Source organism: Pogoniulus pusillus, chromosome 9 (genome assembly GCF_015220805.1).
Source record: "Pogoniulus pusillus isolate bPogPus1 chromosome 9, bPogPus1.pri, whole genome shotgun sequence".
NCBI classification, from domain to species: domain Eukaryota; kingdom Metazoa; phylum Chordata; class Aves; order Piciformes; family Lybiidae; genus Pogoniulus; species Pogoniulus pusillus.
In genome coordinates this window covers 16,738,288-16,762,557 of record NC_087272.1, presented here as the reverse complement: position 1 = coordinate 16,762,557, position 24,270 = coordinate 16,738,288, and the positions used below count along the sequence as shown (strand labels likewise).

At 40.3% G+C, this 24,270-nt stretch overlaps 1 protein-coding gene across 1 annotated transcript; it reads left to right on the top strand.

Annotated features, from left to right (window-relative positions):
- The first annotated feature begins 6,546 nt into the window (after positions 1 to 6,546).
- On the top strand, positions 6,547 to 23,958 carry MAP9 (microtubule associated protein 9). Its single transcript, XM_064148699.1, has 11 exons — positions 6,547 to 6,652; positions 7,599 to 7,695; positions 8,874 to 9,140; positions 11,338 to 11,588; positions 12,569 to 12,627; positions 13,166 to 13,328; positions 13,773 to 13,862; positions 14,506 to 14,667; positions 15,122 to 15,267; positions 16,519 to 16,651; positions 22,188 to 23,958. The coding sequence occupies exons 1-11, from the start codon at positions 6,599 to 6,601 to the stop codon at positions 22,308 to 22,310; spliced, it is 1,545 nt and encodes a 514-aa protein (XP_064004769.1). The 5' UTR covers positions 6,547 to 6,598; the 3' UTR covers positions 22,311 to 23,958.
- The last annotated feature ends 312 nt before the right edge of the window (positions 23,959 to 24,270 follow it).

Below are 24,270 nucleotides of genomic sequence, written 5' to 3'. Positions count from 1 at the left end.
CTGGCTGGCCTAGGAAGAGGAAAAGAGCATGTAAGTGTCCTCCCTTAAAATGGCTATTTCTTAAAAGAGCAGTTAAGTACAATGTAGCTGAAACTAAGTATACCAGGCCCCCAATCTACAATGTCATCGCTGATCTACGCATTAATATGCTAAACAGAAAACATGAAATGCCCAACTAGATGTTAGTCATCTATTTATTTCTCATGAAGTGGGTTTGATGTAGCTTTCTCTGCCATGTTATCATAAATACATTCCTCATGTGTTGAGTATGCAGAAAAAAATGTCTTTCAACAGTTCTTTCACTAAAAAAAAAAAAAAACAAAAACAAAAACAGGAAAACAACAGGCAGCTGGAGCAAGTGCTTAAATATTTTATTAAGCAGAGAAATACCACGGAAGTTCTGCAGATTCTTCTGCTTCTTGTGCAGCACTGCATCTGAGCACAAGCCCTATGAGGAGAGGCTGAGGGAGCTGGGATTGTTTAGCCTGGAGAAGAGGAGGCTCAGGGGTGACCTTATTGCTGTCTACAACTACCTGAGGGGTGGTTGTGGCCAGGAGGAGGTTGCTCTCTTCTCTCAGGTGGCCAGCGCCAGAACAAGAGGACACAGCCTCAGGCTGCGCCAGGGGAGATTTAGGCTTGAGGTGAGGAGAAAGTTCTTCACTGAGAGAGTCATTGGACACTGGAATGGGCTGCCTGGGGAGGTGGTGGAGTCGCCATCCCTGGGGCAGTTCAAGGCAAGATTGGACGTGGCACTTGGTGCCATGCTCTAGCCTTGAGCTCTGTGGTAAAGGGTTGGACTTAATGATCTGTGAGGTCTCTTCCAACCCTGATGATACTGTGATATTGTGATAATTTTCTTCACTTATTAAGGGCAGAAGTTAGTGAAAAACAGACACTAGAAGTTTTCCAAAGTTACAACACCACAGAATTTTTGCATGCCTATATATCACTAGCGCAGCTCCTGAGTTTTATCTCTCTATATATTAAATGGGAATAATAATTCCTGCTCCCAGAAGGATAGCAGGAAAAACTGATAACCCCTTTGAAGACTTGGATATTGTATCAGTGAGCTTCCTACAGGTATAATGATAGACAACATAATACATTTTGAAGAATATAGAAAAAAATAGCTTATATGGTCAATTATAAATAAAAAAAGATCAAGCAAAGCAGTCAGTGTGCTGTCAATGGGCATTACTTTTGCCAGATTTACTCAACTGAAGTAGTCATACATCTTTCCTTGCTGCAGTTACTTGCACCATAAAGCTCTGTGTTAGGGTAGCGGTAGTAACATCAGACCTGGCAGGTATATTTTCCCTTAAGTCTTCCTGCTTGAGTGCAACTAGAAAAGCACTGAAAATTAAAAGGAGGCAAGGGAGGAATACAGATGTAAAGTGCAGGAGCAGACATTACTATTGTCAGTGAGAATTAGCCGATCAATCTTTCTGACCACAAAACAATTTAGTTTGGCCTCCTCCTGCATCCATTGTTCTCTGATTAATTTTAATTATATCAGACTTCTTGTTCCCCGGGGCTAGAAGTCTGTGGGACATCGTCCAAGTCTTTACTCCAAGGCTCTATGTTCGTCTCTGTGATGATCCTGCCAGTGGAAGCAGCTGGCAACCTGACACTTTCCAAATGCACAGGTGAAAATCTGACAGGAGTTCTTCCTCTTGCTATGAAGTGTGCCATAACACTAAAGGCCTGCACTGCTGCTCAGTGCTTAGCAGCTGTTGGCTTTTTCTGACAGCACTATTACAGGATTAGACACAGAGATGTTTTGGAGTGAGACATGTTTAATGAATTGCAGGTCTGCGAGGTTTCTATCAAATGTGTTTATTCAACATCTGCAAAACTTTGAAAGAATGTACATATATACAAAAGCCATTGTAAGGCTACTGCCTTAGTCATTTGCACACAAAATGACTCCACTTGATGTGAAAAGTTTGCATCTTCTGACTCCCCTTACAGGAAGTCTAACCTGCTGTCACCAACACACACAAGCTCTGTGTTTGAAAACTCACTGTCTGTTACCATGGCCAAGCACAACACTGAGGCAGCTGGGTCTCATTCCTGCATGTTCCAATGCTTTTTCTTAAAATTAAGTACTATTAGCATAAAAAGGGCAGCTTAAAAAACAAAGCTTACAATAACTTTAACAAACAAAGAAGCCTTCTTTGTTTCCTTTTTTTTTTTTTCCCCTCCCCTTTTTGGATCTCTACCTCCACCTGCTGCTTCTAAGTCTAACACTTGGAAATAACCAGTCAAGAATATCTGTATTCTCCATACACTGCTATATAAATTAAGTAGCTGTGAATTTATTCATCTAAGTCTCTCCTTCATTTTGCCTCAATTTGTCAGTTTGTTCCTTCAAATTCTATGTTTACTTCTACAACTATTAATTTTATCAAATTTGAGTTCCCTGGTAATATGTCTGAGGGCAAGAATCAACTACATGAAGCTTGCATACCTCATTATCCTGACAGTATCTTCTTTAACTATTGACATATCAGGATCAAGGTTTATAACTGAGAGGCTAATTTGATGCCAACATGGATTTCTCTCTGATTTTCACGACAGCACATTTTACAAGTACATCATTATGTTAAATGCATCATTGAAAATTTAGCTGCTTTCTTCTGGAAAGATGTTAGAAAACCACCCTCCAGTAAAGTAAGAAATATTTGGGTTTCATATCATTAGGCTGACGTTCTACAGCAATGAATGATGAAGAAGAGATCAATCTAAATGCTAAGCTGATACTTCAATTTGACAGTTCCTAGTCCCAGATGTGGTTAAAAACATAGTTATTTTACAGTCTATTGGAATACAACCCCTTTTCTTTAGGTAGTGGGAATCAAGATGCCACATTAATCACTGAATAATGACAGCTTCTTTTAGGAAAAACAAGGAAGAAATGTACACTTTTACCCTGAAAGAGGGGTTTGCCATGTAAATAAATTAATAAATACTTAATCAGTTAAAGACCACCTTACACTACAAATATTCAAGGAAAGGAGGGACAGATACATTAGCATCCTCAATGTTGGTATTTTCTTACTCTTATGTACTTAGCTGTTCAAACTGAGCATTAGTTTAACCAATGGTTTTTATTTAGAAAAATTAAATCAGATAGTCAAGAAATAACACCTAAATCTGTCTTTTCAGAACTGACTCAGAGGTACAAAAAGATATTTTTAGATGGAGCAACCCAGATCCTTCAGCTCTTGCAGGAGCAGCTGAGGAATAATCCAGGGATACTGGTAGAGGACTGCCAATATGAATTAAGTTAACTAAGGTGAGCTGTCAAATCTTTCCCAGTTAGAATGGCAGTGTTGTAATTTGAACAGGATCTCTGAGAAAGAGTGTAATTTACTCCAAATAATGTAAGTGAGGGGAACAAAAGGCTGAAGTCCTGTTGTGGTGGTGGGTGGCTGTTTCTTCAGCTACACCAGAGTAATTTTACACTGGTTCAAGTACCTTTGGGCCACTGAATAGGTGAGGTAGGACAGGACATACTGCCAGCTCCAAACTCACTAAGAAACCCACACAGCTTTTTCAGTGCTTAGACAATGCTGACAATTTCCCCAGGACAGTGGTAGTGAGGTAGCAGAAGGCAAGCCCAGCTCAGACAAGCCTATACTGGATGACTTGCAATGAAGGCATGTGATGACTTCCCCAGCATACCTAACCCTGAAGGCATAAAGTAAATTATAGTTCTCATTTTATTTCGAGACAAGCAAAGAACAGAACAGCATCTTCTGGTAGGACTGGCCTGCAGGATAGCCCTGCAAATTATGGTACATTGTAACAAATTACTTCATTTGAACTGCAAACTAGATTTTAACGTTTGTACTTTAAAATGTCTGGGAAAGTGACCCAGTGGTAGATCTCACTGCCATTTAAAACTGAAGAAACCTCTTGAGCCATTGACTATGTTACTCTCCTAAACCAACACAAACCCAAGAGCCAGATGCACATGTAGCTAGATGTCTAATTCCCACTAATGTCAGGAACAGATGTAGACATTAGGGAGTGAAGACCATTGAAACCAACACAAATTATCACTTTCTAGAGGAGTATACACCAACTCAGGCATTTAGTCATGCCATTAATTCTCTTCTCAAGCATAACTACTGACTTTAGGAAGGAAAGAAAGCAGAACACCATTTCTGTCCAGTAAGCAGGTTTATATATTTTGTCTTAAGATGACTTACGGTATATAACTTGATAATTTTTTATCTATGTGTCATTTATTTTGAGGAAATCCTGAATGCAGCTGTACAAACTCTAGACATGTGAATAAAGTAAACCACTTCTAGAAGTTATTTAGATGCATAGGAGCTAGCCATCTGATAAACTCATACCTGGCTTCTTTCTGAGTGCAACGTTGTTCTTGCAGGTTGGAATCACATTGCATCATGCTAGACAGTTATCTCTAAGTTTATTTTAGCCAAACTAATATAATTGCTGGGAGTCTTTCGAGCACTTTTCTCAGCGCTCTATATGTACTTGAGAGAGAACAAGCAACTTCATGGTCAAGCCCATCCAGTTCATACTTATAAAATATTCACGAGTTAGTACTCAAAAAGCAGATGTTAGGGGTCCTTCTCATGCTGTAGAATCTTCTGCTTTTTATCCTCCTTTCTCTTTTTTTTTTTTTTTTTTTTTTTTTTTTTTTTGTAATCAAACCTCTTAAAATCCTTTATATTTCTACTCAGAGCCCTACATTCATATTTAGAGATAAACCCCATTCACCCCAGTGGCTGCCCGAGGTAAGACTAGAAGATGCAGATCTGATGTTCATGTGTTCTGATGAAAATATCTTCACACATTTTGAGTGCTTCAGTGCTGACAGTATTGATCTTTTTTTTCTTTTCCCCATATCCTACCAATTCAGCACACTGAATATTTAATAATACAGGTGATATGACACCCCAGTGTCTGACTTATATAAATAACGTCATAACTGAACCCAAACCTTCTTCCTTCTGTACAGCTTATGCAAGGCTTGAAAACCGATCTGAATGAACCCAATGCCTTTCCCAAAAAAATCCCATACAGATCAGCAGTAATGTAAAATAAGCTGGAATAAAGTGAACATAAACAAACAAACAAAACACTCCAACAAACCCCAACAACAAAAAGAAACCCAAAACCAAACCAAACCAGAAACAAGAAAAAACCCCACCCACACCTTCTAAAATGTAAAAGATTTTGCTGCCACCTGCTGGACCGTAATGAAATGTGCGTTTGAGTCGCTACTGACCTAATTTAGCCTTCAACAGCAACTGATACCATTAGACAGACGTAAGACATATGCTTCCTCTTTATTACTTTTCAAATGCTAAACAAATCTGTCCAAACGCACCTGCCAGGGAGAGATAGAATAGCACAGATTAAAATTTAAGGCTTTCTTAAGTGAATAAAATAAAAAGTATTGTGCATCAAGTGGAACTTGTCATAAATTATCGATAAAGAAAGCAAGGAGTCACTCAGAGACAACAATTCACGATTAACTGTTACTTTAAATCCAAGGTTACTCGTTAGAACTTGGGGAGTCTTCTTTCCCTCAGGTGTGCTGTGGTCTTTGTGTAACAGCACTGCTTTTCAAATATAACTCTACACAAATAAGTAACAGGCAAAAAAAGCTCTGGGTCTGTCTTATGTATTCTCTGTTTCTGTGAGAGAGCCTTCCTTCTGCATTGCATGTGAAAATGTCACACATTTGGGAAGCATTAATGTGTGCAAATGTAACACCAGTACAGAAAGCATGTGAGAAACTATTTATCATCACTAAGACAACTAGAGCACTAGTCTCATTTTAGAAAAGGAGTGATTAGAAGCATTTAAACTGGGGAAAGAATAAGAATGTCCCTATCTGTACGTGATCCTGAAGTCAGCAGTATTCCCTTGATGTACAAGATCAGTATTTCCAGAGCACCCCAGGGTTTGCCTGCCTCCACCACATCACTTCATACAGCAGGCAGATGACGCCTAGGACAGCCAGCCCTGCAGGGCTGTGAGTTGCTTGGCAAAGCATCTGCTCAGCTGGGGTTGTTGCTTGCCAGGTGTGTTACACAACTGCCTTTCAGAGACATACAAAACAGGAGGTGCAAGCTCCAGGTGGTTTACCCCTATGGTACTGAAATTCCTACATCTCTAAAAGCGCACTTAAATTAATGCACAAATGTTAGGAGATTTCCTTTTCCCCAGAAAGCATGAGCGTATTCCTTATGTCAATACTCCGATCTCAACTTCAGCTGGTTTCTGCCGGGCACATCAAGCCTGACTTTGTCGCTCGGCAGTGGCAGAAGGCCTCACTTTTGGCGCACAGATGTATCTGTCCCTGCTGTCTGTGCATGGAACTGCGGAAACAGAGAGCCTCGAAGTTAGAGGCGAAAGCTCAGCGGCGCAAACCCCAAGGTCAGGGTGCCACGGCTGCTCGCTGCCCGCTGCCTGCAGGCGGAAACGGTGCGGCGGTCGTTTCCGTCATCCGGTGCCCGCGGCGCGTTGCCAGGCACCGGGCAGCGCCGCGCCGGGCGAGCCTGCCGGAGGGTGGCCGGCGGCGCTGCGGGCAGAGCGAGCGGCTGCCGCCATGCCGCGGGAAGGTGCCGGCAGGCGGGCGGGCAGGCGGCGCAGCACGGCGCAGGTGAGCGGCAGCTGCGGGCGGTGGGCGTTCGCTGTGGGGCCGGGAAGCCGCGTCGGTGGGGGTTGTCTTCCAACGGGCTTCCGCGACCGCAAATGCTGTGATGTGCTGTTAAAGGCAACACGCACGAAAAAGCCACTTTGCTGTAAGAATAAAATCTGCGAGGCAGGTTTCCTTCTGTGTGGACATGGGGAGCTGTAACGGTGCATGCTCTGGGAAACAATCCGTGCAAGAGAAGGGACCCCTGACTGCCCTGTTCCTAGCCCTGCCAAAGTAGCTCTGGCTGAAGCACCAGCTGTGGCCAGCAGCAGGTGTCTCGGGATACGCGTAAAGACCCATGGCAAACAACCTGCTCTCAAGCCTTGAGCCGTTTGTGGCTCAGGGTTTTGCAATCTAGAGATGCTGCTGTCTTTCTTAAGGTATTATTAGTGTGTAAGGCCAGTTAAATTCTGAACCCATGTAAACATGGTGTGTCCGTGATGTGCTGCAGCAGAGTCCAACATAGCAGTGGTTTATATGAAGTTCTTCTACTCTTTTGGACCTGCAACCTGCTTTATGTTCGTATACTGCAGATGTCAGTGAAGAGATCTTCCTGCGCACCTTCCTTGTCACCTGTGGGTGTACAGATGTTTCATTGATCAGAACATAAAAAGGGGTGAAACGTTTATTGACAAAAATCGAGCAGGGATCCTCAAGATATGCATCTTATGAAGGGGAACTGCTGATTAATACTACATGGATTTCAGGAGTTTTTACACCACAAAACCAAGGGGTTTATGATAGAGTGAAAACATAGTATTTTACTTTGCTTCGCAGTGCTTTTCAGTTAAAGAGGTTAATCTCTGTTGCTCAGTTTTATTTGTGTTTGTGTGGGAGGGGGGAATTAGTGCTGAACTTGGAGAAGCAAATTTTCCCGTCTGTGTAAAAGTTATTTGCTAAACCATTTCAGGATGAGCTACAAGAAGCAATTTGTGCTCATGCCACAAAGGAGCAAACAGCTGAATATTCAGATGACTTTGAGAGTGATGAAGATGGCATCTTAAATGGTAAGGCAGAATAAAATATTTTTGTGTTCTTCCCTTTCTTAATTCATTACTAGGTCACAGACTGAGTCTGTATGTTTAGTGTTTCAAGATTTCATACTTTACCCTTCTAAGTTAGGAGCAGAATTCCCAGTGAAATTGGTTCTGGTGCCAACTTGGTAGACCAAATGCAGCCTGTACAGTTCCCTTCAGTTGTGGTACCCAGTTTTCCACCTTAGCCATATTGCTTACAACGTAAGTGGATGTGGGCAGAGGGAAGGCCATGCTATTGTCTTAACTGTTTTTTTTATTCTGGACAATCAGCAAATAAAGGCTGCAGAACACAACTGCAGTGTACTAAAACCAGGAAGAGGTTTGATCTGTCCATTTATCTTGAGCCAGGATGCCTTTGATATTTGGTAATGTTTCTGTTTGATGCAATTGGCCAAATGGCTTTTCTTCCTCCTGACGTGGTGATACATGTTAAGGGAGATATGAATCTTAAATATAATAACGTGTTTTAAAATGGACTTCTTCTGAGTTGCTTTTCATCCACGTCTGAAACACCTTTTAGATGTTTGTGGGACACTATGAATTCCCTTTACTGGCAACATTTTAAACAGCTGCTCCTGGGCCCCTCTTCCCTCTAGAGCTTTGTCCCATGATACTTTGGCCAGCAGATCCTTGAAGCCATCAAAGTCTGCACACCTAAAATGTAGAGTCATAAGCTTAGAATACCTCCTCCTGGTTGCCCTGAGGATCTTGAATTCACCTGCGTCATGGTCACTGCAGCCAAGACTGTCCCTGAGCCTCACATCAGTCACCAGCCCTCTCCTGTTGGCCAGAACAAGGTCTAGCATAGCACTTTTTTCTTGTAGAAAATTCTTGTAGCATAGTTTGGTTGCTTTGCAGAGTTCAGTGGTGCAGGTCAGAGACTTCAGTCAGAGAGCATTACATGAAATATACTTCTGAATTACAGAAGATAGAGGTTTTATGTCAGGCATTTTTTTACTTGTCTCAAATGGAGCTTGATAATGTGCTACTCTTCAGGTGCTGGGAAGAACTTAATGAAAACAGTTCAGGTGTTGAAAACATGAAGAAATGAGTTGTGTTTGAGAGTCCTCTTTTAGATGATGATTCTTCACAAAAGGCAGATTTGGAAAAGGTAGCTAATGCTGACTTGACTTTATCTTTTCCTGAAGAAAAGGTTCAGCAAATGATGCTTTCAGAAAGTGAAAACATACAGGATGACAGAGAAGATGATGAGGAATGTTTGGAAAGTCAAAATGGGAGTGATGACAGAAAAAATAATGACAGATGTTCAGCTGCTGAAGTTCCATGTGACAATGGTGAAAGTGACCACTGCTTGGAGTTACCTACTCATGAACTACAGAAAAAAAGCAATCAAGAGGAACACAAACCAATACCAAAACCACGAGTGCACAAACCAAGAAATGCTTCAGCATCAGGTGAAAAGAAAGCATTTGAATGTTGTCACTGCTACTTGCTTAGCCATATTACAATATTTTAAGGTGTTGTAATATGGGTCATTTTGTGTCTTAAGTGCCATCTGATTTGATTTGAAGAGGGTTATTCTTCTAAAAATATATGGGGTTTATAACCTCCAGCTGCCAGGGGATAAACAACCTGTGTGGGTGTCCTGGTTTCAGCTGGGATGGGGCTAGTTTTCACAATAATTTGGGAGGGCACACAGCCAGTACAGCTGACCTGAGCTAGCCAGAGGGATATTGGATACCTTATGACATCATGTGCAGCATGGAATTGGGGTAACTGGCTGGGAGGAGGAGGGAATCATGGCTGAGGAACAGGCTGTTAACTTCTAGGTGATGAGCAGTTGCACTGTGCATCATTCTTTTATATAGCCTTTTGTTCATTGTTACTTTGTTCACATGGTGATGTAATTGTAAATCCTATGTGCATTATGCTGTTTGTCACCTCCTGAGAGAGAGGTCAGGAGTCCTGCTGTACAGTCTAGTGTCATCTTGTGATTATGTCACTGGTTGTGAGGTTGAGCTGGTGTTTGTATGAGCTGTTGTTGCTCATTCCTCAGGCACCTTGTCTTGACATTTTTCAGTAATTCTATCCAATCTGCAATTTGATCTCCCCTTTCTCCTTCAAAGTAATTGCAGCAGCTTTTGGGAATTTTTAATATCCTTAGGACATTGCAGCCACCATGCTCTTACTGTCCCCTGAATGTGTCCTAGTTCTTGTTCAGGGTTACAAAAAGTCTTTTTAGGAATACCACCCAAAGATCTGCCCTAAGGCTGGACACTTGTGAGTGGGAAAGGATGGGTGGGTATCTAGAGAACATCTCGCCTCAGTGGTTTGGGACATCACTTCCAAACAGCTACAGGACCTGTATAAAGAGACAGCCTATTTGAAATGAAGACACTGTGGCTATTCCACTGCGGCACAACTTGCCCCATTGTGCTGGGCCCTGGCCAGTATTGACCAAACACTGCTCGATTAGTAAGCTGCACCCTCAGGAGGGGAAGGAAAACAGACTGACAGGCTCTGTGGCCATCCAAACCCATGTGTCAAGCACTGCACGAGCTTAAACCATGACAGTGGGCCAAGTAGCAGAAGGTTCCTATTTGCCTTTTCCTTTCAGCAAATTAAAAACAGCAATTTGGGTACTTAAAGTCCAGCTCTCCGTGAGTACATGCCCATAGAGGAGAGTGAGCTACAGATTTTCCCCCTCTGCATCTGCATAGCACAGAGAACCATAATCACACATTGTCCATAGAATCCATGCACCCTTTTATGGAAAGGTCCTTAAAGAGGCATCCCTTCTGCTTAACTAGTGAAACTGGACCACACTGTTCACAAATACAATGTTGAAGTTGTGATACTGACACGTCACAATGCTGTAATGTAACAGAATGTAAGAAAATGAGCTGTAAGCAAAACATCCTACCCAGGTTCACTCTGTTGAGAAGTAATCTTCCCTTTGTATCTTCACCACTAGATGTCTGAACAACAAAAGGGATAAAAAAAATCTTGCAAGTGCTGTGTTAGATACGTGCTTTCTTCTATATGTATGAAACCCAACTTTCTAATTGCAGCTAAGTCCTTGAGTGCAGTTTCAATATAGAGAGAGATAATGATAAAATGCAAGGAATTCATCTGTAGGTTGCCTGTGTAGAGATTGTATTAGAGGCTTTATAACTTCCATTAAACTTTTCTGACAAAGTATCTGAAATTGTATAGCTGTTTGTGTGTGGCCTCACTGTAGTAAGAAAGCTGTAGTTATTTAAATGGCTTCTTTAACTGAAAATAGTTGACAGAATAGTGTTCCAGACTCAAATGTCTTTACGTAGATGTCAGAAGAGCTGTTGCTGTGATTGTAGCAGTTTCTGCCCTGCAATTATGTTTGGGTGGTAAGACATCTAGGAAGTTTTGCCTTTGTCATGATCTCAGATTTGCTGAAACTCCAGCTGCTATAACCCAAGTGATTACTGTTCTTACTAGTTCTGTATACTGCCTTCTAAGAGCTACACGAAATTACATTATATCAGATTCAGTAATATCACACACACACACACAGTATCACCAAGGAAGAGATGTTTCATAAACAGAAGTTTTTAGTACAGAAACAGTGAAATTCTTGTTAATGTCCCCTCAATCTTTCTTCTCCCATTAAAGATCAGAGCAAGAGTAGCACCAGTGGCTTCAAACTGGAGGACGACAGTAGAAAGTCCCCTTCTGCAACAGAAGTAGTGACAAGCACAGAACATGAGAAAACAAAGAAACTGGAGCTGTCGATAGGTGAAAATTCGTGTGAAGCTCTGAAAATAGCGGAAGGGCAAATAGTGACTGATACAATGCAGGAGGTATCAGTGAATGACCAGCCTGAACACGGGGAGGCAAAAAACACTTCAGAAGACTCTGTAAAGGTATTATCCATGTGGGTTTTTTTACCCTGTTTAGAACAATGTCTTAGAAGCACAGTAAAAGTTTTGCGTACTGTTGGCGTCTTGAATAGGTAGAACTCTGTAAAGTTAACAATTTGTCTCTGGTTTCTAGAGCTGAGGCTTTTTTACAAATTCTGTATAGTTTTATGGAAGAAGTAGACAACACCTTTTACACAAGTCATTTATAGCAGATAAGGGTATTGAAAAGTGTGTTTTCCAGCCTTAAGGAAATGCCCTTGTCTACGCTCAGGTGTCAGATGTGAGGCTCGGTGAATTGGAATAAGCAATGCATGTTGGTAGAGGATGGAATCAGTGGTGTGACTTGAATAATGGATGAGATGCAAAGCACTTCATGCTTTATCACAAGAAAGCTTTAACAACTACATACAGCTATGTAGTTTCTAAATATAAATAATAGTTAAAAGAATGTTGACATAATAACAGGCAAACCCACCATCAAGATGGGGCTTTTTGGTTTTCATAGAATCATAGAATCAATCAGGTTGGCAGAGACCTCGAAGATCATCCAATCCAACCTATTACCCAGCCCTATCCAATCAACTAGACCATGACACTAAATGCCCCATCCAGTCTTTTCTTGAACACCTCCAGGGTGTTCTTCTTCATTCCTTTGTGTATCTAAACTATAGACTATTTTTACATAATACAAAGAAACATTTCTAGGTACCAGTCCAAAAAGGTAGAGGCATTCTGGAAGTTTGGTTGGTTTGATTTGGGATTTTTTTACTCTTTCAGCCTTTACTGTATCCTTTCTGTATTATAGTGGCTTTTTTGCATATTTTTCTATCATAGAATCATAGAATATCCGGAGTTGGAAGGGGCCTATAGGGATCATGAAGTCCAGCTCCCAACATCACTTTTGGCTTGTAGAAATCTTTCATCTTGATCTAGTTCTGTTGCTTGAAAGACTCTATAATTTTATTTTCCTTCATGTTTCTTAGAAATTAAGCGAAATAAAGGAAAGAGTTCTGCAAACCCCCAAACCTTCTTTATGTGGCAGGTAAGAGAAGAATGCTATCTATCATAGTTTGTAGTGTCACTGACATTACAATGCTTTTTCACTCCTGTTTGCTGTTAGTGTTGTCTTCACTGCTGAGAATCTCTGACCATCTATGAAATAACATGTGGTATGTTATTATAACCTTTGCTCAGGGTTAGACCAGATCAGAGTTCCAGCCTTTTGCCAGCGTCTGTGATGAGTGTGCACTACTGGATCCACCAGTGAATTCAGTGCATGATGTCTTTAGAGGTTTTACGCTGTTTTGTAGATGAAAATGTAAGGAATTTGTAAACTTTTTTTTGTCTGGGCATGTTCAGAAGTGGTAGTAATAAAGCCCTCTGAAGGAAACAGGCTTCTTTTCTCACTCTGGTTTTCCCTGTTCCCAGTCAAGTGCATGTAAAACCTGGAGCACATAACTTTTGGTATGCGCTGTAATAACAGGAGCACTACTTGGTGTCATTTACAATAAATGGAATGGGTTTGAATGTATTTTTTCCTTGGTATTTTTGAATGTATTTTTTCCTTGGTATTTTTATAGGTCTCTGTCTTCTGCACCATTAAAGAAAAAGGCAAAGGCTGTTCCTTCAGCTACACCTGTTTCATCTCAGTATCTGGGCACGTTAAAGGTGTTGGAGGGTACGTGTGTGCAGAACAACACAGAACTTAACAAAGCAGATAGTCTACGAGCAGCTGTTTTCCAGGTACATCTTAAAAAGAAACAAAACAACCAACCAACAAAACTATGCATATGAAAGTCTCCTTAGAGGAGTCAGCATCTCTTTGTATTTTTTTTTCTTGAAATCAGTGTTTCTGAGTATGTTCCATACATATGCTTAATCTTTTTATTCTGTTAGCTATGCCTTTTCATCAAATTATGAACTAGAAAGGTAGATGACAGGGACGTACTATGATTCATAATTTGTTATGTCATTCTGTTCTTAGACAAATACAGTATTTTCCCTTATTTCTGCCTTTTCCTTACATGTTTCTTTCCCTATTATGTTATTAAGTAGTGCATGAAATAATTAAGACTAATATTAGTGTTCATTATATTGATGCTGCTTTAATAGTTTTTGGTTGTTCTAACAGAACTTTCAAAGTTACACTTTAAAAGGACTTCAAAAGTCTTCTGCTGATTCTTGCAGAATTGGTTGGAGAAGAAAAGGGCTCATCTGCTGCAGTTAAAGAGAATTGAGAAGAAGAAAGCTGAAAATCTAAGAAACACTACCGAAAAGGTTTGTTCTTATTTAAAAAGATGACAAATGATAATTCTTTGAAGCATGCTTATCTCTGCCTTCTGCCCAATTTCATCACTCTGCTATGCAAGGCATCTGGCTTTTTTCTAAACAGCACAAGGTGAGTTGAAACAGTTAAGTGGTCCCACTTACTAGGTTGCTGTGTAGTGTGTGTGGCTGATACTTCCCTACACATTTACATAAGGTATATTACAAGTGTGTTTCTTAGGTTAATTTCCATGTTTGTTTACATAGACCTTGAGATACTCAACTCTTCAGGAGTTAATTTTAGTTTGTTTTGTTAGAAATGAGTTTGCTCCCTGTCTCAAGAGATGCTTCTCCACAGAGGATTGTATTTTGAGTAGTGCCATTCGGAATTCTTAGATTTGGATGTGTTTCACTTTGAAGTGCTCTGTGTTCTTCTACATAAGTTCTGCAGGAGTGGTTTGTCTCACTCAATTAAATTAAAACTGAGTATGGAAAAAAATGCTCTATGGAGTTATATTGGAATTACTTGGAATATTGTCTGCAAATCAGTTTCCATTTTATTGCTTTGTCTAATCCTACATTTGACAATGAGTTTAGCACATAGTATTTCAGTTATGGTTTTAGATTTAAGTGTAAGCTGTTCTTTTCAATCTAGAAGGAAGCTGTTAAAAGAGAGGAAGCAATTGCATCTTTTGAAGCCTGGAAAAAACAGAAAGGCAGAGAAGCAAAGAAGTTAAGTAAACAAAAGAAGCTTGAGGAACTTCAGAAAAAGAAAGCAGCAGAGCAGAATGAGGAGAAGACAGAAGCAGCACAGAAGGTGATGTGAAATATGTACATAGATATATATTGGATGTGGTTCAGGGGCATGAGAATAATTTTGATTAAACCAATAGGAGGTGGAAATGAACTTAGGTTCTAAATCTAAGCACAGTTATTTTTTGAAGAACTCTTGCATTAGGTTCTGTTCTGTTGGAAGTGTGTAATGTTTACATTTGCACACAAAGAGGCATTTTCCCATATCTGGCTTCTATTAACTGAATGTAAAATAAACTCCATGTAAATACATTGGCAAGCAACTACTACTTACTGGGAAAAATACTGTATTCTTTTTTTAGGTGTAGTGATACTCACTTCTGAGCAATGCCACAAAGAAACATTCTGAAACTGGGATGTATAGAAAGCACAAAAAATTAATAATACAGAATAAGTAAATAGAGTATTGTCAAAAAGGTGAGGGATAAAATTTCTAATGAATCAGTGCTTTTCTTTAGGCCTTTGAAAAATGGAAAGAAAAAAAAATGGAATATTTAAGAGAGCAAAGCAGAAAGGAAAAACAGTCTGAAAGAATCAGAAAGAAGAAAGAAGAGGAACTGATTGCAGAGAAGAGGAAGGACAGCATGTCAGCAGTTGAAAAATGGTACTAGAGTTTCCCAAATATTTGCTTATAAGTACAGTAGGTCTTCTGTGAGTGCTTGATATGCTTTTATCTGGAAGACAGCAGCGTGCTTGGGACCAGGCTCTTAACTTGCAAAGAAAGACAGGTATATCAATGAGAGCAAGCTGTACAGCTTCTTCCAGTTTATGATCTTCAATGATTACCTCTTCAAAAGGCTTCTAAGCCTAGGCAGATACTGCAACTGAGAAGTAAGATTGAGTAGTGTAGTATCTTATGTGATGAGTATTGTGCTTCAGTATTAAGCCGTAGGAAGGTGAATCTTTAAAGTTTTGTGCAATACAGTGTGCATGTAAAACTAAGAATTTCTCCAACAGACCCAGCTCATTTGCTTCTGAATGCAAGTCAAGATTTTTGACAGACCATGTGCAAATTACTACCACAGAATTTTTGAAGATAATTTTTTTCTGTTATGCTAAATGTAGGGAGAAGTAGTACAGAATAAAGTGAATAAAGAGAAGCATGGCCAGCAGGGCAAGGGAGGTGATTCTTTCCCTTTACTCTGCTCTTGTCAAGCCCCACCTGGAGTACTGTGTGCAGTTCTGGAGGCCTCAACACAAGAAGGACATCAGACTGTTAGAGCGAGTCCAGAGGGCTACAAAGATAATCTGAGGGCTGCAGCACCTCTGCTATGAGGACAGGCTATGAGAGTTGGGGCTCTTCAGCCTGGAGAAGAGAAGGATTTGAGGAGACCTTGTAGCAGCCTGTCAGTGCCTGAAGGTGGGGAGGGACTATTTACAAAGTCCTGTAATGACAGGACAAGGAGTAATGGGTTTCAAGTGGCAGAGAGGAGATTCAAACTAGATGTTAGGAGAGGGTTCTTTAGAGTGAGACGCTGAAACAGGTTGCCCAGGGAGGTTGTGGCTGCTCCCTCCCTGGAGGTGTTCAAGGCCAGGTTGGATGAGGCCTTGAGTGACCTGTTCTACTGGGAGGTGTCCCTGCCTATGGCGTGGGGTTAGAATTGGATGATCTTTGAGGTCCCTTCCAACCTAGGCCATTCTATGATTATAAGTACAGAAAGGGTACTAGCATAGTAGGTGGAATAGTAGGCTCATTTATACCTTGACAGTATAATATGTAAAGGCAGACTTTGGAAATTTTAAATACACATGGTAAATCTTTAAATAAGTGTGTGAAATACCTGGTTTCATCCATTGCAGATGTAGTATTTTGTCATTAAATAATGATCTCCTGTTCTTTCTTCTCACTATGCAGGAATGAAAAAAAGGAGAACTATACAAAACAGAAAAAAGCAGAAAAAGTCCTAGAGAGAAGAAAGCAAAAATTGCAACAGGCAAAGAAGGAAGAAAAAGATAAAAAGGCTATGGAGGAATATGAAAAATGGCTGGTATTTTCTTTTAGCTTTTTTTCCATTTTATCAAAACCAAAATGATTATTGTAGTAATGTGTGGGATTGCTCTTACATTATAATCCTCATGTGGTTCTCATCCTGTTACAAAAGAGGCCAGGTGATGGCAGTACTACATAGCTAGCCCCTCAAAATTCCTGAGAAAACGATGACAGAATACAGTGGGCTTCATATTTAGCATACCTGGGCAGATATATTCACCATATCTACCTGATGTAGAGTTTTGAATTTCATAGTTAGTCTTCGTTTTTTGAGATGCCATGAAAGGAGCAACCATCTCTGAAGGACAAACTCACCAGAGCACAAAACCTGCAAAGCCAAGCAGCATCACCAACTGCAACAGTGACTGCATACACATTGAAGGAAGCATTCAAAGTGGAGACTTGTACATGCTAAAATGTATAACATCACTTACAATGATGTTTAATGTTATTTTCATTTACTAGAAACGGTGGAACGCTGATGGTCCCCATTATACTTTTTCTACAACAGTGTATTTTAGTCATCAGTGTTAAGCAGTAAACTGATCTAGGTTACTCTGGTCCAGCAGTAAGGCTTTTTGGTTTTGTTTTTTTCTGTGCTATAGAAAGAGAAACTGGAAGAAAAACCACTAATATTCTTAGCATATATTGTTTCTTTAAAGGTAAGTGACTTGCTACTAAAATCCTCCAATGATGTAGTCATTCATCATACTGACTTTCAGTCTTCCTAGTTTGAATCTATTTCTTCTGTTGTCTCTTTTCTTGTGACTTCTGGCATGGATCCTGCGCGTATGTTCTCTTGCCGTTTATAAGAGTGGGATCTGGCTATTACCTGGGTTAAGGTCCTTACCCAGGGATTGATTTGTATTGTCAACAGCTTAACAAAAGGTTTTCCAGGGTCTTGATTGGCCTTTCTCTTTTCTGTGGGGAGGGGATAGATGAGAATTGAAGCAAGCAGACATACAAATGTCAAACATTTTAAAAGGATGCTTGTCCTTTACTTGGCTAACTCAGAAGTATGCAGTTACATAAAACAGCAAGAGACTCCTCTGTGTTTTCAAAATTTTAGTCTTAAAGTAAGAATTTTAAGATCTTCTCTGACCTGGTCTTCTGTTGGAATACCTCTGATTTCTGTAGTCATTGGTAAGAAGTGTTTTTCACATTGGTAAGAAGTGTTTTCCCTGTTTCTCTTTGTCAAGTGACTTCCAGCTCAGTTTTGTCAAATGATTAATGTCTAGTTTTAGATTACTTTATGCTTAGTCAATATTTCTGGTTCCTAACGATGGAAGTATTATGCTTTTACTACTATCTGGTGTTCTGTCCCAGTATGCTTTACCTGCTGAGACTATCCTTGGTTACTGTAGGTGTATTGAAGCATGAACGTTACCCCCCTACACACACATTCTGCTCTTGTAAGACCTCACCTGAAGAACTGTGTTCAGCTCTGGGGCCCCCAGCTTTAAGAAAGACATAAATCTGTTTAGCAAGACCAGAGGAAGGCCAAGCACATGATCAGGGAGCTGGAGCAACTTCCCCATGAGGACAGACAGAGAATTGGGGTTGTTCAGTCTGGAGAAGAGAAGGTTCTGGGGAGACCCAATAGCAGCCTTCTAATACTTGAAACAGGGGTATGGAAAAGATAAAGAGGGACTTTTGGCAAGAGTGTCTAGTGAATACGACACGGGGTAGTGGCTTCAAAATGAAAGGTGGGTGTAGATCAGTTATCAGAAAGAATGGTGCCACACTATAACAAGTTGCCCAGGGAAGTTGTGGAGGTCCCCTACCTGGAAGTGTTCAAGCCAGGATGAAAAGGGCTTGAAGCAGCCTGGTCTAGCAGAAGGTGTCCCTTCCCATGCAGGAAAGTTGGAACTAGATGATCTTTTAAGATCTGTTCCAGCCTAAACCGTTCTGTGATGGCAGTGTCTGACATTTGTCACTGAGACACACGTGTTCTGGTGAGTAGAATATGGAGGAGAATCATGCAGAAAGTTTTTAACAGACCAGCTGAGTTTCAGTTATTCTTGAGGCAGCAATCACAGCCTCACAGTGAGTATCCTAGGTATGTTATGTTCTTCACTTTACGTGGTAAACATTAATCTAGTGTGAGTTGATGAGAAGTAAAGCTGCTCTCAAGTCTCAAAGATCAGCGTAGTGAGGTTAAATGGACTAGAAGAGTTTTCAAATTTTGCATGCTCAACATCTGTCTTTTGGCATTCTATAGCCATTTATACACATTAGGAAATGATGTACTGGATGAGTCTTGTGGGTTTGTTGCTTTACTGGGTTAAAAAAACAGCTATCCTGGGTTATCCATTTTAGGTAGTTTAATATGATCTATCTGAAAAAAAAAACCTTACTATACTGGAATTTTAATCTGTTATTGCAATATGTTAGAAATAAGACTGTTACTCTTTCTGAATGTTGTAAAGGTTCTGTAGCATTTAAAATTCAATTATTATGTGACAGTCATACTGCTAAAGAATGTGATCTTCTTAGAACGTGAAAAATGTATTAATCTTACAAGGCTGTTAAGTGGGAAACTTCCACAGAGAAATCAAGCCATACAATTGAGTTGATCTAAGGTATGACAAACTACAGTTGTAGATTTCATCTTTCACTATTTCTGTTACTCTTCTCCTGTTAATACAAATATCTTGTTTGTTATTTTTGGAAATATTTGTATCTGTTAGGTCTTGTGAGAATGTTCATGGTGGTTAGGACTAAGAAAGTTAAAAACTCTGTGTGTTGAAGCCAAGGAAGAAGCCAATAAGTCTTCATGTCAAACTGATTCTGTCAAAAAGCAGTTAATTTAACTCAGGACTCTTGGCTCTGGCATTCATTCTTGAATGTTGGTTCTTCAAACTCCAACATTCAAAACTGAGACATGATTTAAAACTCCAAAGCAACTTTCATTTGCTTTCTGGGTGTATGTTTATATGGTTATGTTTGATTTGGATTTTTCGTACCTGAGTCCGTTGTGTGAAGAGTGCTTTGGGACACAAACCCTATGAGGAGAGACTGAGGGAGCTGGGATTGTTTAGCCTGGAGAAAAGGAGGCTCAGGGCAGACCTCACTGCTGTCTACAACTACCTGAATGGAGGATGTAGCCAGGTGGGGGTTGGTCTCTTCTCCCAGACAACCAGCAACAGAACAAGGGGACACAGTCTCAAGTTGTGCCGGGGAAAGTATAGGCTGGATGTTAGGAGGAAGTTCTTCCCAGAGAGAGTGATTGGCATTGGAATGGGCTGCACAGGGAGGTGGTGGAGTCACCGTCCCTGGAGGTGTTCAAGAAAAGCCTGTCTGAGGCACTTAGTGCCATGGTCTAGTTGACTGGATAGGGCTGGGTGCTAGGTTGGACTGGATGATCTTGGAGGTCTCTTCCAACCTGGTTGATTCTGTGATTCTATGAACATGATTTCTCAAATAGATGCCAATTCCTCCACAATAAATCCTAGGTTTAATGAGTTTTCAGTTACCAGTCCTGATTTGTCATTGACTGTCAAGTACAGATTCGGATTCTAAAATTTGTAGAGTATGATTAAACTCTACTGAAAATAAATGATCTGGCTATGTGCAAATGGTGCAAAATAAGAACATGGATTATGCATGTGTTCCTTTATAGAGCACATTACCAAGCTTGTCTGTGCTGCTTGCACATATCTTGTATTTTTTTTTTATATGCTTAATAATGCAGACTCCTTTCCCTTTGGGATACTAATCAGTTCCCTTTAAAAGCAGTTCCCTGATAAAAAAATAAAAGATCTCTGAAGTTGTTCTAAAGACCTAAAGCCACCAGTTCTGTTCATCTGAGGAAGATCTCTATGGAAGGAAAAACAAAGCAAAAGTGTAGGATGACAGAAAACAGTCAGAATCTTACAGGGCTACAAAACCAGTTTGTCTCATTGACCCATTAAGATAGGGTTTGCCCAGAGAGACATTTTCTATTGTACTGCGATGAACTTTTGTATCACTTGTTTTAGTGTAAAGGGCATTACTTCCCTGTGCAAGCCTTGCCTTGTTTTTAATCAGCTTTACTAGTAACAACCTCAAATAATTGTGTTTATTTGGCCAGACCAGACATTTCTAATTTAATTGGATCTTCAGATTTATGTTAAGAGAGACCTAAAGGGCCCAGATTAAAATCATATTGATAGAGTTGATGTTTCAGTGCATGATACACATTTTCATACATCACACATAGAGCTAGCATTGGTACAGTTTAACTGCTGCTTACATGTAAAGCCAGAGAAAATTCCTGCTCAAGCTCTCTTTTTTGCAATAATTACCAGTCTACTCCCTTATCTATTTTTACCTCATTCTCTTCTCACTTATCCATGACAGGCAAGCACTGCTAAGATCTCGGGAATCTGAGGACATAGTGACCCTCAAAGGGATGGGATCATGGATTAGCTGAGAGTGCCAATGACCTTACCAGTATCTTGAAGGAGCGATACTTCCACTGCAATGTAGTTCAGACATGTGAAAATATGACACTTTTATGGTCCTTCAAAATACTGCTTGAAAGGCTGCAATAGAGGAAAGGACCAAGGTTAAATTTTACATAATTGATGGTGAGCTTAAGTCTACACATCCACATTGCATCTTTGCCACCAGCGATGTATATGCCAGTTGTTGATTCTAGGCACGAGTGCAGTGTTCATGTGCCAGAAAGCCAGCTGCTCAAGGATCCTTTATTCACCTCTCAGGTGGGGCACTGTGCAGTATGCCCTACTCCATAATGTCGACCTTAATTCTACCAAGACAGAAACTACTTTAGATCAGTGATGGTCTCAGATAAGTGCCACAAACCTAAAGTGTGACATTGGAATAATTTTCACCCATGAAGAACTTTTTTAGTGTACTGACTTGCTAGTGCAGGTGCACCTTTAGATTATGATTTTCACAGTGGTGAAATGGCAGTCATCTTAGCGAAGAAGAATGCTTGTTTTATACAGAACAGAACAATATAAAAAATAGACTATTTCAGATTATTTTTGAATGACAGATCTCTTGAAAATTATTCATTAATCAGGCACATAAAGGACATTGCAAGTGTCTGGCTTTTCATTCCTCTTTGCAATTGCCCATTGCTGTTTAAAACAATAGAAAATATCATCAGAATTTTGCAGATATGGATATTGTTATAATTAAATTACTTTCCAATTTGTTCCATTGCAAGGCAAGTGTGATTTAATAAGTACAAAAGATTGCAAAGGTTGGTCTATGTTTTCATGTAATGAGAACGTGATATTTAGCATTGTGATTTGTGTATCCTCTTAAAAAGGAATTAAGATGAGACTGATTGTATACAAGAGAAATACAGTACCTAGTCCAGTAGGCCTTCTGTTGGGCTTTTCAAAGGAATACACTAAGCTCCAAAAGGGAAACCTCCATTGCATGTTGACTTTTCATTTTGCAGTAAAGAGGCATAGCAATAGTTGTAACTTTTCTGTGGGTGGAGTTGGGGGGTTGTAGGTTTTGATTGTTTCTTTGTTGACTTTTTTTTTTATCCTCCAAACACATTTTTACTCCAGGAAAAGAAAGAGAGGAGAGAGCAGCTTGAGAAGAAGCAAAGAAAGTTGCAGGCTGTCCATGGAAGTGAAGTGCCTCCTCCGTGGAGTCCACCTGGCAAAGTCACGTATTCAATCAACTCCTGAGAAGTCCATTGCCTTCTGTAAGAAAAGGTGATCCACAAAGTTCTGACAATTATGAAATATGAAATCAGCTTTTAAACTGCATCAAGCAGAAACAGGATTTCATGGGGCCAAACCCGTGTGATGGTACAGAAGAACCCATATGATTTAAAATGATCCAAGACTAAGTAAGTCTGTAGATGTTAATTTCATTTTAGGGGTCTGGCTCTGACTTAACCTCATGGTAGGTGAGGCATTTTTTTCTAGCAGTGCTGGTATCACAACAGTATTGGTATCCACTCCCAACACAAACTTCTGAGGTATCAAGAAGATACCCAACAGTGGGTTTCTGCATTTAGCCCATATCTGGGGATAAACTATAGCAGTTACTCTTATCACCTGATGATCCCTCCCTCCCAGTAGGGGAGGGAAATCAGGAAAAGAAGGGAAGACCCGTGGGTTGAAGTAAAAATGGATTTAATGAAAGAGCCAAAGTAACATCAACATCAGTATAAAGTACACAAACTTATATCCAACCCACTGAATGTTCAGAGGTCACAGAAAGGAAAGCAGTCTGCAGGAAGAGAATGGTAAGAAGCCCTTCCAGCAATGTCGGGCAGCAGGAGGAAAAGAAAGAGAAGGAGCCAGACCAGGAGTGGTATGAGTTACACCTGTGAGCCACTTTGGGTCTGCTGCCCTGGTTGATTGCAAACTTGCTGATGGCCTGCGAACCATGGCTAACCTGTGATTATATCCCAGAAAAATCAGAACCTTGGGCAGTCTAAGAGATAGCTATCAGCAGAAGTAGCCCACTTACAACACAGGCAGAATGCCATGGAACTGCCAACTCAAAACTTAACCCACTTCAGTTTTATGGAAAAGGTACTGAATAAATTCACGCATGCAGGCTGCAAAGATGATGTGCGGCATTAGTCCTCTAGGGTTCTAGGACTTGGAACCTTGATTTCAGGTTTAGTCTGTTAAGAAACTATAGCTATAGGATCATGGGAAGATGAGGTGTTTAGTAGACAGCAGAATTTTCTGTGCAGCTGTCATGATCTCAGGTCAGGAGAGTCTGAGGCAAAGCATGGAGCCTGTGAGGCACAAATTGTCTGTTTTGTTATTTTTGCAGTGTCCAGTTAGAGTAAGTAAGGAATTTTCTGCCCTGACAGACCCACCACTGAGAATTGCAAATGAAAACTATGACAGAGCAGTGCAGTGACAGAGTTAGAAAAGGGTTTGTCATATGCCTGTGCTGAAACTGTATACTGCATCCTTAATGGCTTTAAGCCTTTAGATGATTGGGTGGAAGTCTTGTGATAAAAGATGTACGTGGGAAGATGTTGCTGACATCTTTCAGAGGAGTGATCTACCCAGCACTTGCATAAATTCACAACATTACAATTAGAAAAAGATGTAGAAGGTCTGAAGAGATGGAGAAAAATGTTGATGCAACTGTCTGCTTAACTTGTATAAAAAAAATTTGGGAGCCTTCATCAAATTTTGCTTTGTAAAAACTTGGGCATGCACAATGCAAGTGTCAAAAGAAACAGCTGAGAAATTCAAGCATATGTCCGTTAATTTGTAAAACCTTGTGCCTATATAAATCCTGTTCATGTATTTATTGATGAGAGCAAGTATTTTGTGTTTAATAAAGTATATTTTAGTCTAATGTCCTCAATGTTTTGCTTGGATCCTAGAATACAGATCTTTATTTAATGCATGCAGGTGAGCTAGCTGGTGTCCCTACGCACAAGGTTTTCTTTCATCACTGATAATGTGGCAGGTAGACAGGAAACTCTACCCTGCTTCTGCCAGTACAGTGCTCTCATCCAGATCACTCACTTTGGCATGCTGCCACACCAATGCAAACAAACATTGAAGGAAGCAGGGGTTTCCAAGTCATAACCTAGAAGATGATCAGTATCCCTCATTTTTTCCCAAAGTATTTAGTTCAGACATTTAAGTTACGGCATTGGTGGAC

Coding starts and splice junctions, on each gene's coding strand:
- MAP9 (XM_064148699.1), top strand. CDS start 6,599: ATGCCGCGGGAAGGTGCCGGCAGGCGGGCGGGCAGGCGGCGCAGCACG. Junction 7,696..8,873: donor TGAAGATGGCATCTTAAATG/GTAAGGCAGAAT, acceptor CTTTTCCTGAAG/AAAAGGTTCAGCAAATGATG. Junction 16,652..22,187: donor AGGAATATGAAAAATGGCTG/GTATTTTCTTTT, acceptor TTTTTACTCCAG/GAAAAGAAAGAGAGGAGAGA.